The sequence below is a fragment of the Cetorhinus maximus genome, chromosome 9 (assembly GCF_964194155.1).
Source record: "Cetorhinus maximus chromosome 9, sCetMax3.hap1.1, whole genome shotgun sequence".
NCBI lineage: Eukaryota > Metazoa > Chordata > Chondrichthyes > Lamniformes > Cetorhinidae > Cetorhinus > Cetorhinus maximus.
Window position 1 is genome coordinate 67,319,934 of NC_135887.1, and position 13,512 is coordinate 67,333,445.

At 41.3% G+C, this 13,512-nt stretch overlaps 1 protein-coding gene across 1 annotated transcript in view; it reads right to left on the minus strand.

Moving 5' to 3' along the window:
- tspan4a (tetraspanin 4a) overlaps nt 1-11,945 on the minus strand; it is a 619,591-nt gene extending 607,646 nt beyond the window's left edge. Inside the window, exon 1 of the mRNA XM_078547848.1 lies at nt 11,616-11,945. Coding sequence (XP_078403974.1) covers nt 11,616-11,945 — 330 coding nt within the window. The remainder of the gene's footprint in view (nt 1-11,615) is intronic.
- Nucleotides 11,946-13,512: the final 1,567 nt, after the last annotated feature.

The following is a 13,512-nucleotide window of genomic DNA, read 5'->3' on the forward strand; positions in this document are numbered from 1 at the left end:
GGATAGCCAGGTTACCTCTTTGGAGAGGTAAGGTGCCTCTTTTGATCTGGTCCTGGGACATTTCTGTTGACATAAGCCTGAGGGTTTCCATTACTGAATTAATGCTGCATGACTGATTTCACAACCATCCATTATCACAGTAGGGTGCCTTCAGTTTCACAGTTTGATTGATAGGTACAAGTGGTTATAGGTTCTGTGATATAGGACTACGAATTCCAATGCTGTTGCCAATAGGAAGTGGGTTTTTACGAATGAGTGTGATTTTCCCAATGTAGTGAAGTCTGCAGTAGACAGTTAGAACTTTATTTTAAATAATGTTATTTTATCGGATATCTGCAAGGGTCCTGAGACCTGCCCCTGATAGCTATATTGCCAGTTGGCAAGGTAGGTGCAAGGGCAATGGGTGTGCGTGGGGGGCAATGGTTGACACGAGTTGGCACCAAGTTGGCATAGGGGCTAAAAAGGGCCATGGGGGTGGTTAAAGGGCATGAGATGACTTGGGTTGTAAAGATGGGGCATGCGGAATGTGTGGGCGGTAGGGGGCTGTGAGGTTGAGGACTGGAGGAACGTTTTATATTTTAATCTTTAATTTTTATTTTGGGCACAGTGCCAGAGCCCCGAGGCAGGCCTTCCACCAGCCTGCTTCTGTACCTGGGAGCCTCACTTCTTCCAGTATGAGCCTGCTCCCCCAGGCTGAAAATCTGACAATTGCAGCCATTTTCAAAGGCTGGGTTCATGGAGTTAGGAATTCTCCTGACTGCGCACCCAACCTAGCGGTGAAAATCTGGGCCTTATTGTCCCATAATGATATCAGTGAGAAAGATAAACAGCCCCACTATGATCTCTCCTATAAAGATAAACAGCGCCACTAGATCTTTCCTATAAAGATATACAGCCCGACGATGATCTTTCCTATAAAGATATACAGCCCCACTATGATCTCTCCTATGAAGATATACAGCCCCACTATGATCTCTCCTATAAAGATGTACAGCGCAACGATGATCTCTCCTATAAGGATATACAGACCCACTATGATCTCTCCTATAAAGATATAGAGCCCCACGATGATCTCTCCTATAAGGATACAAAGACCCACTATGATCCCTCCTATAAAGATATACAGTCCCGATTTGATCACTCCTACAAAGGTATACAGGCCCACGATGATCTCTCCTATAAAGATATACAGCCCCGCTATGATCTCTCCTATAGAGATACACAGCCCCACGATGATATCTCCTATAAAGATACATAGCCCCATTCTGATCTCTCAAATAAAGATATACACCCGCACTATGAACTCTCCCAATAGGATACATAGTCCCACTGTGATCTCTCCTGTAAAGATACACAGCCCCACTATGATCCCTCCTATAAAGAAACAAAGCCCCACCATGATCACTCCGAGAAAGATATACCGCCCCACTATGATCACTCCTATAAATATATACAGCCGCAATATGATCTCTCCTATAAAGATATATAGCCCCACTATGGTCTCTGGATAAAGATATACAGCCCCACGATGATCTCTCCTATAAAGATATACAGACACAAGATGATTTCTCCTATGAAGATATACAACCACAGGATGATCTCTGCTATAAAAAAATACAGCCCCACTATGATCTCTCCGATACAGATATACAGCCCCACTATGATCTCTCCTATAAAGATAAACAGCGCCACTATGATCTCTCCGATACAGATATACAGTCCCACTATGATCTCTCCTATAGAGATGTACGGCTCCACGATTATCTCTCACATAAAGATATTCAGCCCAACTATGATCTCTCCTATAAAGAAACACAGCCCCACTATGATCTCTGCTATAAAGATATACAGCCCCATGATAATCTCTGCTATAAAGTTATTCATCCCCATTATGATCTCTCCTTTAAAGATATACAGGCCCACGATGATTTCTCCTATAAAGGTATATACTCCCACTATGATCTCTCTTACAAAGAAATACAACCCCACTATGATCTTTCCTATGAAGATAAAAAGCCCCACTATGATCTCCCATGTAAAGATATACAGCCCCTCGATGATATCTGCTATAAAGATATAGAGCCACACGATGATCTCTCATATAAAGATATATTGCCGCTAAATTGTCTTTCCTATAAAGATATACAGCCCCTCTGTGATCTCGCCTACAAAGATACACAGCCCCACTATGATCTCTCTTATAAAGATACATAACCCCACTATGATCTCTCCTATAAAGATATACAGCTCCACTATGATCTCTCCTATAAAGATCCACTGCCCCACTAAGATCTCTCCGATAAAGGTATACAGCCCATTTATGATGTCTCCTATTACGATACAAAGCCCCACTATGATCTCTCCTGTGAAATTACACAGCCCCACTATGATCTCTTCTATAAAAATATACAGCACCACTATGATCTCTCCTATAAAGATACACAGTCCAACGACGATCTCTCCGATAAAGATACATAGGCCCACTGTGTTCTCTCCTATAAAGATATGCAGCCCTACTATGATCTCTCCTATTAAGTTACACAGCCCCACTATGATCTCTGCTTTAAAGATATACAGCCCCACTATGATCTCTCCTATAAAGAAATACAGACACACTATGATCTCTCCTATAAAGATACGTAGCCCCACTATGATCTCTCCTATAGAGATATACAGCCCCACGATGATCTCTGCTATAAACATATATACACCCACTATGATCTCTCCTAAAAAAATGTACAGCCCCACTATGATCTCTCCTATAAAGATACACTGCCCCATTATGATCTCTCCTGTAACAATATACAGCCCCACTGTGATGTCTCCAGTAAAGATATACAGCCCCACTATGATCTCAACTATAAAAATTAATCGCCACACTATGGTCTCTCTTGCAAAGAAACACAGCCCCACTATGATCTCTCCAATAAAGATACATATCCCCACGATGATCACTCCTATAAAGATATGCAGCCCCACTATGATCTCTCCTATAAAGATATACAGCCCCACTATGATCTCTTAAATAAAAATAAACAGCCCCACTATGACCTCTCCTATAAAGATATACAGCCCCACTATGATCTCTCATATAAAAATCGACAGCCCCACTATGATCTCTCCTATAAAGATACATAGCTCCACTATGATCTCTGCTATTAAGATATGCAGCTCTACTATGATCTCTCCTATAAAGTTACACAGCCACACTCTGATCTCTCCTATAAAGATATACAGCCCGACTATGATCTCTCCTATAAAGATAAACAACGCTAGTATGATCTTTCCTAAGAAGATAAAGAGCCCCACTATGATCTCTCCTATAAAGAAATACAGACACACTATAATTTCTACTATAAAGATGTACAGCCCCACGATCATCTCTGCTATAAACATATACAGATCCATTATGATCTCTCCAAAAAAGATATACAGTCCCACTATGATCTCTACTATAAAGATACATCGCCCCATTATGATCTCTCCTGTAAAGATACACAGACCCACTATGATATCTCCTATAAAGTTACATAGCCCCATTATGAACACTCCTATAAAGATATACAGCCACACTATGATCTCTCGTTTAAAGATATACAGATCCATTATGATCTCTCCTATAAAGATACACGGCCCCACTCCGATCTCCCTATAAAGGTATACAGCACCACGATGATCTCTCCTATAAAGATATACAACCCCACGATGATCTCTCCTGTAAAAATATACAGCCCCACTATGATCTCTCCTATAAAGATGTGCAGCACACGATGATCTCTCCTGTAAAGATACATAGCCCCACTATGATCTCTCCTATTAAGATAAACAGCCCCACTATGATCTCTCCTATAGAGATATACGGCTCCACGATTATCTCTCACATAAAGATATTCAGCCCCACTATGATCTCTCCTATAAAGATACACAGCGCACTCTGATCTCTCTTGTAAAGATACATAGCCCCAATACGGTCTCTTCTTTAAAGATATACAGCCGCACAATGAACTCTGGTATAAAGATATATAGCCCCACTATGACCTCTCCTATCAACATATACAGCCCCGTGATGATCTCTCCTATAAAGATATACAGACCCACTATGATCTCACCTATAAAGACATACAACATCATGATGATCTCTCACATAAAGATATACCGCCTCACTATGATCTCTCCTATAAAGAAACACGGCCCTACTCCGATATCTCCTATAAGATATACAGCACCACGATGATCGCTCCTTTAAAGATATAAAGCCCCACGATGATATCTCCTATAAAAATAAACAGCCCACTAGATCTCTCCTATAAAAATAAACAGCTCCACTTTATCTCACCTGTAAAGATATACAGCCCCATGATAATCTCTGCTATAAATATATGCAGCCTCACGATGATCTCTCCTATAAATATACATAACCCCACGATCATCTCTCCTGTTAAGATATACAGCCCAACTATGATCTCTCCTATAAAGATACACAGCCCCACTATGATCTCTGCTATAAAAATATACAGCCCCATTATGATCTCTCCAAGAAAGACACATAGACCCACTATGGTCTCTCCTATAAAGATATACAGCCCCATTATGATCTCTCCTGTAACAATATACAGTCCCACTGTGATGTCTCCAATAAAGATATACAGCCCCACTATGATCTCAACTATAAAAATTAATCACCACACTATGGTCTCTCTTGCAAAGAAACACAGCCCCACTATGATCTCTCCAATAAAGATACATATCCCCACGATGATCACTCCTATAAAGATATGCAGCCCCAATATGATCTCTCCTATTAAGATATACAGCCCCACTCTGATCTCTCATATAAAAATAAACAGCCCCACTATGACCTCTCCTATAAAGATATACAGCCCCATGATGATCTCTGCTATAAAGTTATTCATCCCCATTATGATCTCTCCTTTAAAGATATACAGGCCCATGATGATTTCTCCTATAAAGATATATACCCCCACTATGATCTCTCTTATAAAGAAATACAACCCCACTATGATCTTTCCTATGAAGATAAAAAGCCCCACTATGATCTCCCATGTAAAGATATACAGCCCCTCGATGATATCTGCTATAAAGATATAGAGCCACACGATGATCTCTCATATAAAGATATATTGCCCCTAAATTGTCTTTCCTATAAAGATATACAGCCCCTCTGTGATCTCGCCTACAAAGATACACAACCCCACTATGATCTCTCTTATAAAGATACATAACCCCACTATGATCTCTCCTATAAAGATATACAGCTCCACTATGATCTCTCCTATAAAGATCCACTGCCCCACTAAGATCTCTCCGATAAAGGTATACAGCCCATTTATGATGTCTCCTATTACGACACAAAGCCCCACTATGATCTCTCCTGTGAAGTTACACAGCCCCACTATGAACTCTTCTATAAAAATATACAGCACCACTATGATCTCTCCTATAAAGATACACAGTCCAACGATGATCTCTCCGATAAAGATACATAGGGCCACTGTGTTCTCTCCTATAAAGATATGCAGCCCTACTATGATCTCTCGTATTAAGTTACACAGCCCCACTATGATCTCTGCTTTAAAGATATACAGCCCCACTATGATCTCTCCTATAAAGAAATACAGACACACTATGATCTCTCCTATAAAGATACATAGCCCCATTATGATCTCTCCTATAGAGATATACAGCCCCACGATGATCTCTCCTATAAAGATATACAGCCGACTATAATCTCTCCAGTAAAAATAAAGAGCCCCACTATGATCTCTCCTATAAAGAAATACAGACACACTATGATCTCTCCTATAAAGATACATAGCCCCACTATGATCTCTACTATAGAGATATACAGTCCCACGATGATCTCTGCTATAAAGATATATACACCCACGATGATCTCTCCTAAAAAAATGTACAGCCCCACTATGACCTCTCCTATAAAGAAATACAGCGCCACTATGATCTTTCCTAAGAAGATTAAGAGCCCCACTGTGATCTCTCCTATAAAGAAATACAGCCACACTATGATCTCGACTGTAAAGATGTACAGCCCCACTCCGATCTCGGCTATAAAGATACACAGCACCACGATGATCTCTCCTATAAAAGATATACAGCCCCACTATGAACACTCCTATAAAGATATACAGCCCCACGATGATCTCTCCTGTAAAAATATACAGCCCCACTATGATCTCTCCTATAAAGATATGCAGCACACGATGATCTCTCCTGTAAAGATACAGAGCCGGACTATGATCTCTCCTATTTAGATATACAGCCCCACTATGATCTCTCCTATCAAAATATACAGCCCCATGATGATCTCTCACATAAAGATATACAGCCCAACTATGATCTCTCCTATAGAGATATACGGCTCCACGATTATCTCTCACATAAAGATATTCAGCCCCACTACGATCTCTCCTGTAAAGATACACTGCCCCATTATGATCTCTCCTGTAACAATATATAGCCCCACTGTGATGTCTCCAATAAAGATATATAGCCCCACTATGATCTCAACTATAAAAATTAATCGCCACACTATGGTCTCTCTTGCAAAGAAACACAGCCCCACTATGATCTCTCCAATAAATATACATATCCCCACGATGATCACTCCTATAAAGATATGCAGCCCCACTATGATCTCTGCTATAAAGATATACAGCCCCATGATGATCTCTGCTATAAAGGTATTCATCCCCACTATGATCTCTCCTTTAAAGATAGACAAGCCCACAATGATTTCTCCTATAAAGATATATACCCCCACTATGATCTCTCTTATAAAGAAATACAACCTCACTATGAACTCTCCTATAAAGATACATAGCCCCACTATGATCTCTCCTATAGAGATATATAGCCCGACTATGATCTCTCCTATAAACTTACACAGCCCCACTATGATCTCTGCTTTAAAGATATACAGCCCCACGATGATCTCTCCTATAAAGATATATACACCCACTATGATCTCTCCTAAAAAAATGTACAGCCCCACTATGACCTCTCCTTTAAAGATATACAGGCCCATGATAATTTCTCCTATAAAGATATACAACCCCACTATGATCTCTCTTATAAAGAAATACAACCCCACTATGATCTTTCCTATGAAGATAAAAAGCCCCACTATGATCTCCCATGTAAAGATATACAGCCCCTCAAAGATATCTCCTATAAAGATATAGAGCTACACGATGATCTCTCATATAAAGCTATATAGCCCCTAAATTGTCTTTCCTATAAAGATATACAGCCCCACGGTGATCTTGCCTATAAAGACACACAGAAGCACTATGATCTCTCCTATAAAGATACATAACCCCACTATGATCTCTCCTATAAAGATATACAGCTCCACTATGGTCTCTCCAATAAACATATACAGCCTCTTTATGATCTCTCCTATTACGATACAAAGCCCCACTATGATCTCTCCTGTGAAGTTGCGCAGCCCCATTATGATCTCTATAAAAATATACAGCACCCCTATAATCTCTCCTATAAAGATACACAGTCCAACGATGATCTCTCCGATAAAGATACATAGCCCCACTATGATCTCTCCAATAAAGATATACATCACCACTATGATCTCTCTTACAAAGGTATTCAGCCCCATGATGATCTCTCCTATGAAGATATTCAGCCGCATGATTATCTCTCCTATAATGATATACAGCCCCACTATGATCTCTCCTATAAAGATACACAGCCCCACTATGATCTCTCCTAAAAAGATAAACAGCCCCACTATGATCTCTCCTATAAAGATATGCAGCACACGATGATCTCTCCTGTAAAGATACATAGCCCCACTATGATCTCTCCTATAAGTTCCACAGCCCCACTATGATCTCTCCGATAAAGATATACAGCCCCTTTATGATCTCTCCTATTACGATACAAAGCCCCACTATGATCTCTCCTGTGAAGTTACACAGTCCAATGATGATCTCTCCGATAAAGATACATAGCCCCACTATGATCTCTCCTATAAAGATATGCAGCCCTACTATGATCTCTCCTATAAAGGTACACAGCCCCACTATGATCTCTGCTTTAAAGATATACAGCACCACGATGATCTCTCCTATAAAGATAGATAGACTCACTATGATCTCTCCTATAAAGATAAACAGCGCTAGTATGATCTTTCCTAAGAAGATAAAGAGCCCCACTATGATCTCTCCTATAAAGAAATACAGACTCACTATGATCTCTCCTATAAAGATACATAGCCCCACTATGATCTCTCCTATAGAGATATACAGCCCGACAATGACCTCTCCTATAAACTTACACAGCCCCACTATGATCTCTGCTTTAAAGATATACAGCCCCACGATGATCTCTCCTATAAAGATAGATAGACCCACTATGATCTCTCCTAAAAAAATATACAGCCCCACTATGACGTCGCCTATTAAGAAATACAGCGCCAGTATGATCTTTCCTAAGAAGATAAAGAGCCCCACTATGATCTCTCCTATAAAGAAATACAGCCACACTATGATCTCTACTATAAAGATGTACAGCCCCACGATCATCTCTGCTATAAAGATATACAGAACCATTATGATCTCTCCAAAAAAGATATACAGTCCCACTATGATCTCTACTATAAAGATACATCGCCCCACTATGATCTCTCCTGTAAAGATACACAGCCCCACTATGATATCTCCTATAAAGTTACATAGCCCCACTATGAACACTCCTATAAAGATATACAGCCACACTATGATCTCTCCTATAAATATACACAGCCCCACTATGATCTCTCCTATAAAGATACACAGCCCTAAGATGATCTCTCCGATAAAGATACATAGCCCCACTATGATCTCTCCTTTAAAGATATACAGCGCCACTATGATCTTTCATAAGAAGATAAAGAGCCCCACTATGATCTCTCCTATAAAGAAATACAGCCACACTATGATCTCTACTATAAAGATGTACTGCCCCACGATCATCTCTCACATAAAGATATACAGCCCCACTATGATTCCTCCTAAAAGATATATAGCCCCACTATGATCTCTCCTATGAAGATATACAGCCCCACTATGATCTCTCGTATAAACTTCCACAGCCCCACTATGATTTCTCCTATAAAGATATACAGCCCCATGATGATCTCTCCTATTACAATACAAAGCCCCACTATGATCTCTTGTATAAAAATATACAGCACCACTATGATCTCTCCTATAAAGATAGACAGTCCAACAATGATCTCTCCGATCAAGTTACATAGCCCCACTATGATCTCTCCTATAAAGATATACATCACCACTATGATCTCTCCTATAAAGATATTCTGCCGCACTATGATCTCTCCTATAATGATATTCAGCCGCACGATTCTCTCTCCTATAACGATATACAGCCCCACTATGATCTCTCCTATAAAGATATACAGCCCCACTATGATCTCTCCTATAAAGTTCCACAGCCCCACCATGATCTCTCCTATAAAGATATACAGCCCCATGATGATCTCTCACATAAAGATATACAGTCCCACTATGATCTCTCCTATAAAGATATACATCTCCACTATGATCTCTCCTATAAAGTTCCACAGCCCCACTATGATATTTCCTATAAAGATACACAGCCCAACTCTGATCTCTTCTATAAAGATACATAGGCCCACTTTGATCTCTCCTTTAAAGATATACAGCTGCACTATGACCTCTCCTATAAAGATACATAGGCCCACTATGATCTCTCCTTTAAAGATATACAGCCCCACTATGATCTCTCCTCTAAAGATATACAGCCTCACTATGATCTCTCCTATAAAGATATACAGCCCCACTATGATTTCTCCTATAAAGATATACAGCCCCACGATGATCTCTCCTATAAAGATACATAGCCCCACGATGATCTCTGATTTAAAGATTAGCAGCCCCATTTTGATCTCTCCTATAAAGATATACAGCCCCACTATGATCTCTCTTATAAAGTTTCATAATCCTACAAAGACAACTTGATATGAACATAGACATCTGCTATAAAGATACATAGTTATCCATTCACACCTCCAGCTAAAAATACCCGGCCCCACAATGTTACATCCTTGTGAAGATATACAGTCCAATACTAATACCTGCATGTAAAGTGACACAGTTCCTGCAAGTATTTCTCCATGTAAAGAAATGTTCTTGCCCAATTACATTTCTGTCAGAATACACCATTCTATAATGACACCTGCATGTAAATATATACCGGCCAATACTGAGTATCACATGTAAAGATCCACAGTTCCTCTGTGAAATAGTCCGCTGATAATCTCAGAAACAAATTCTACCCTGACACTTAGAGCAGTTACAGAGCCATCATTCATAATGTGAAGTCAGTAGCTGTGAATGATTTTCAGCTCAGTTAGAAAATATTGAAATATTCTACCCTGGGAGTGTTGAAGAAGGATATGGAGAGGAGAATCAGCCTTTCTCATTCTCAGCACCTGGAATCTAAACACTGTGACACTGTCAGAACTATAATGCACCACAGCAAATGTGATTGTTTCCACTGAAAGAAGAAGGAAGACTTGCATTTATCTATCCAGGATGTACAGCCAGTGAAGTACTTTTTGAAATGAATCATTGTAAAGTAAGAAATACAGCAGTTAATTTTACACACAGCAAACTCCACAAACAGCAAAATGTGATAATGATCAGATTATCTGTTTCCTGTGATATTGATTAAGGGTTGAATATTGGCTAGGACTCTGAGGATAATTCCCCTGCTCTTCTTCAAAACAGTGCTACAGGATCTTTTACATGCACTTGAGACAGCCCCTCTAACAGTTCAGCACTCCCTCCGTACTGCACTGGAGTGTCAACTTTGGTTTTCATGGTCAAGTCTCCAGAGCGAGACCTGAATCCAGAACTTTCCGACTTTGGGCCAAGAGTACTACCCACTGAGCTGCGGCTGACACAGGGGGCGGGGCTAGGGGGAAGGTGAGGGGTGAGGAGTGGAGCTGTCATTTTAGAAACAAACAAGTAAATGAGATGAGTTACATCAGATCCAAGGACATTTTCCTCTGGCCTTCTGCTACCTCGTTCTTCTCTGGAGAATATTTGGACATGCTCAACACTCAATCCAGTCAGGAGGGGCACTACTGCCAGTGCCAGTGGCCCTCCTAGTCTGTGATCATCGCCCTCTGCTGGGATATTACATTTCACCACAGTTGGCCTTATGGAGGAGTGAAGAGGCTCGCCCAGACACAGCCAGTGAGTTGCAGTTTTGGGGAGGATTGGAGTGTGTGACAGGAGCTTACAACATCCGAGCTGCAATCAGATTCCATCTCTGCCAACAGGCTTCCCTACAGAACCAATGGGATGGATATCAGCGGGGCTAGGAGTGGGCGTTGGGGTAGACCTCTCACTTTGTTCCAAAGTTACCGCAGGGGTGGGGATTAACAGTCCCCTTGGCAACCCTGGGCTAAAAAGGTGCTACTGAACTGAAATATAAGCAGGGACTGATTTGAGGGTAAGATGGGATAAAGTGTGGTGACAAGCAGGCAGGAAGTATTGGAAAGGACAGAAAAGACAAGCAGCACTTACCCAGAATAAGAGATTAAAGATGAACATGAGGTATTTGAGACACTGCAAGCAGTTCTGAGCCATGCTGCATCTCTTCAGCTCTAGAAGGAATATAAAGGAGAGATCCAGGTAAAAGACCACATATTTACTGCCCTTTGGGGAGGTGTACTCTGCTTTGCTGGCTTTCGGCCCTGGGTTAGTGTGTAAACCAAAGAAAGAAGAGTTTGCTCCAAACTGGCCGCCATACAAGTGACTGTAACGGCGAAAGGCACCGTGTGCTGCAGAATAGTCTTTACTGTCCAGGGATGGACTGCGGTGATAGGCAGATTCATCACTGTCAGATCGATTCATCTTCCAAACACTTCTGTGGGCTCTTATCACACAAGAGAAAGTCTTCTGCTCATTAGCATGGTCTCAGAAGCAGACGAGGCAAGTCAAGTAACATTTGCAGGAATCCCTCCAGAGTGAAAAGTGACTTCAAACCAATTGCTGTCACCTGGGGGATGGTCTAACCCTCTTCAATTCTAACAAAGGCAGCAGGACAATCACACATGGTTCACCCAGCTACAGCCTGCCAGAGTTCAGCTCTGTCTGTGTCCCGAATGCCTTCGTGACCGAAGACTATGATCTGCCCTCTCATCCAGCAAGTCAGCTCTCCTGACTTCAAATAGCTATTCCCCACTGCAGCAAGTCCTGCCCTCATTCAGAGACATCTCATACAGTCCAGACCAAAGCAGCTCCTGACTTCCAACCATCCCCTCCTGTCAGTGTCAAAGCGCCAGCTCCTCTGTGTGTAGAAATCCCTTTCCTTCGTGCCTGCTCAGCACTCTCCACCTCCTGCTCTCTCTCTCTCTTACTGTTTCTGCCTCCCTCTCCAATCAAAGCTTCATTGTCATTAACCACGGCTCCCTCCCAGCCAATCACGCCAGAGCTCTGCCAGCCAGTCAGGGAGCGAGAGCGAGGAGAGAGAGAGAGAGAGCAGCAGGCTTCTGCAGAGGGGAACAGCAACTCCCATTCTGCACTGATACAGCTTCATCCCTTTGATGCAACTTCAGTTCCCCTCTCCCAGACTTCTGCCTGCTTTACAGTTCATGTGACCTCATTTAGCCCCACAGACCCCAGCTCAGTGCCTTACAGGCTGTATACTGTTAGAAGCAGCAGCAGCCCAGGTGAGCATCATACACTCATCTACTATTCAGTATTCCACTCCCTGACATTCCCGCCTCATCTCTCAGAAAGCACATTTAGCACAGCCCATCACACTCAATCCATTTAACAGTCAGCATTTCATGCTGAAGTAGCTTTTAGTGACATGGAGATGAGGCCAAGTACAGTGAACCTGAGGGACAAAGTGTTGAGGTTTTCATATTAAATTCCTTGGGTTCAGTTCCTTTCCTATTTGTCCCCACAAGGCTCAGCATATTGTTTTCTTTTTCCTGGGGGAGAGGAAAATTGGACATTGAATCAGAAATCATTATTTCTGTTCGTACAATTCAAAAGCAGGGCTGAAATTATCGGAAGCTGCCACAGAAAGGCATAACAAACCTTTGCTCATTGGCTCCCCAGTAATAAACATTGCACATTCAGGAGACTGCTGCAAAACCAAAGTTCAGGAAGTCAGAAAAAAATGTACTTCAAATTAGTATATTCGGATAGCAAAAAGCAATCAGAAGTAAGAAGCATACTTACAATAATATAACCAGGTCAAAACAATACAAAGGCATTTTACCAGTCCTACATTTACATTTAAGGAGCAGACCAAGATCAATTATCATGGTCAGAGTAGTGTTAACCAACAAAAGCATGCTGCAAATAAATTAAAAAGTGCAGATGTACAATTCTCTCAGTATCTCAGCTTATCTCCCTCTGTCTCAGTCTATCTCTATGTCTATCTCAGTCTCTCTCTCTATCTCAGCCT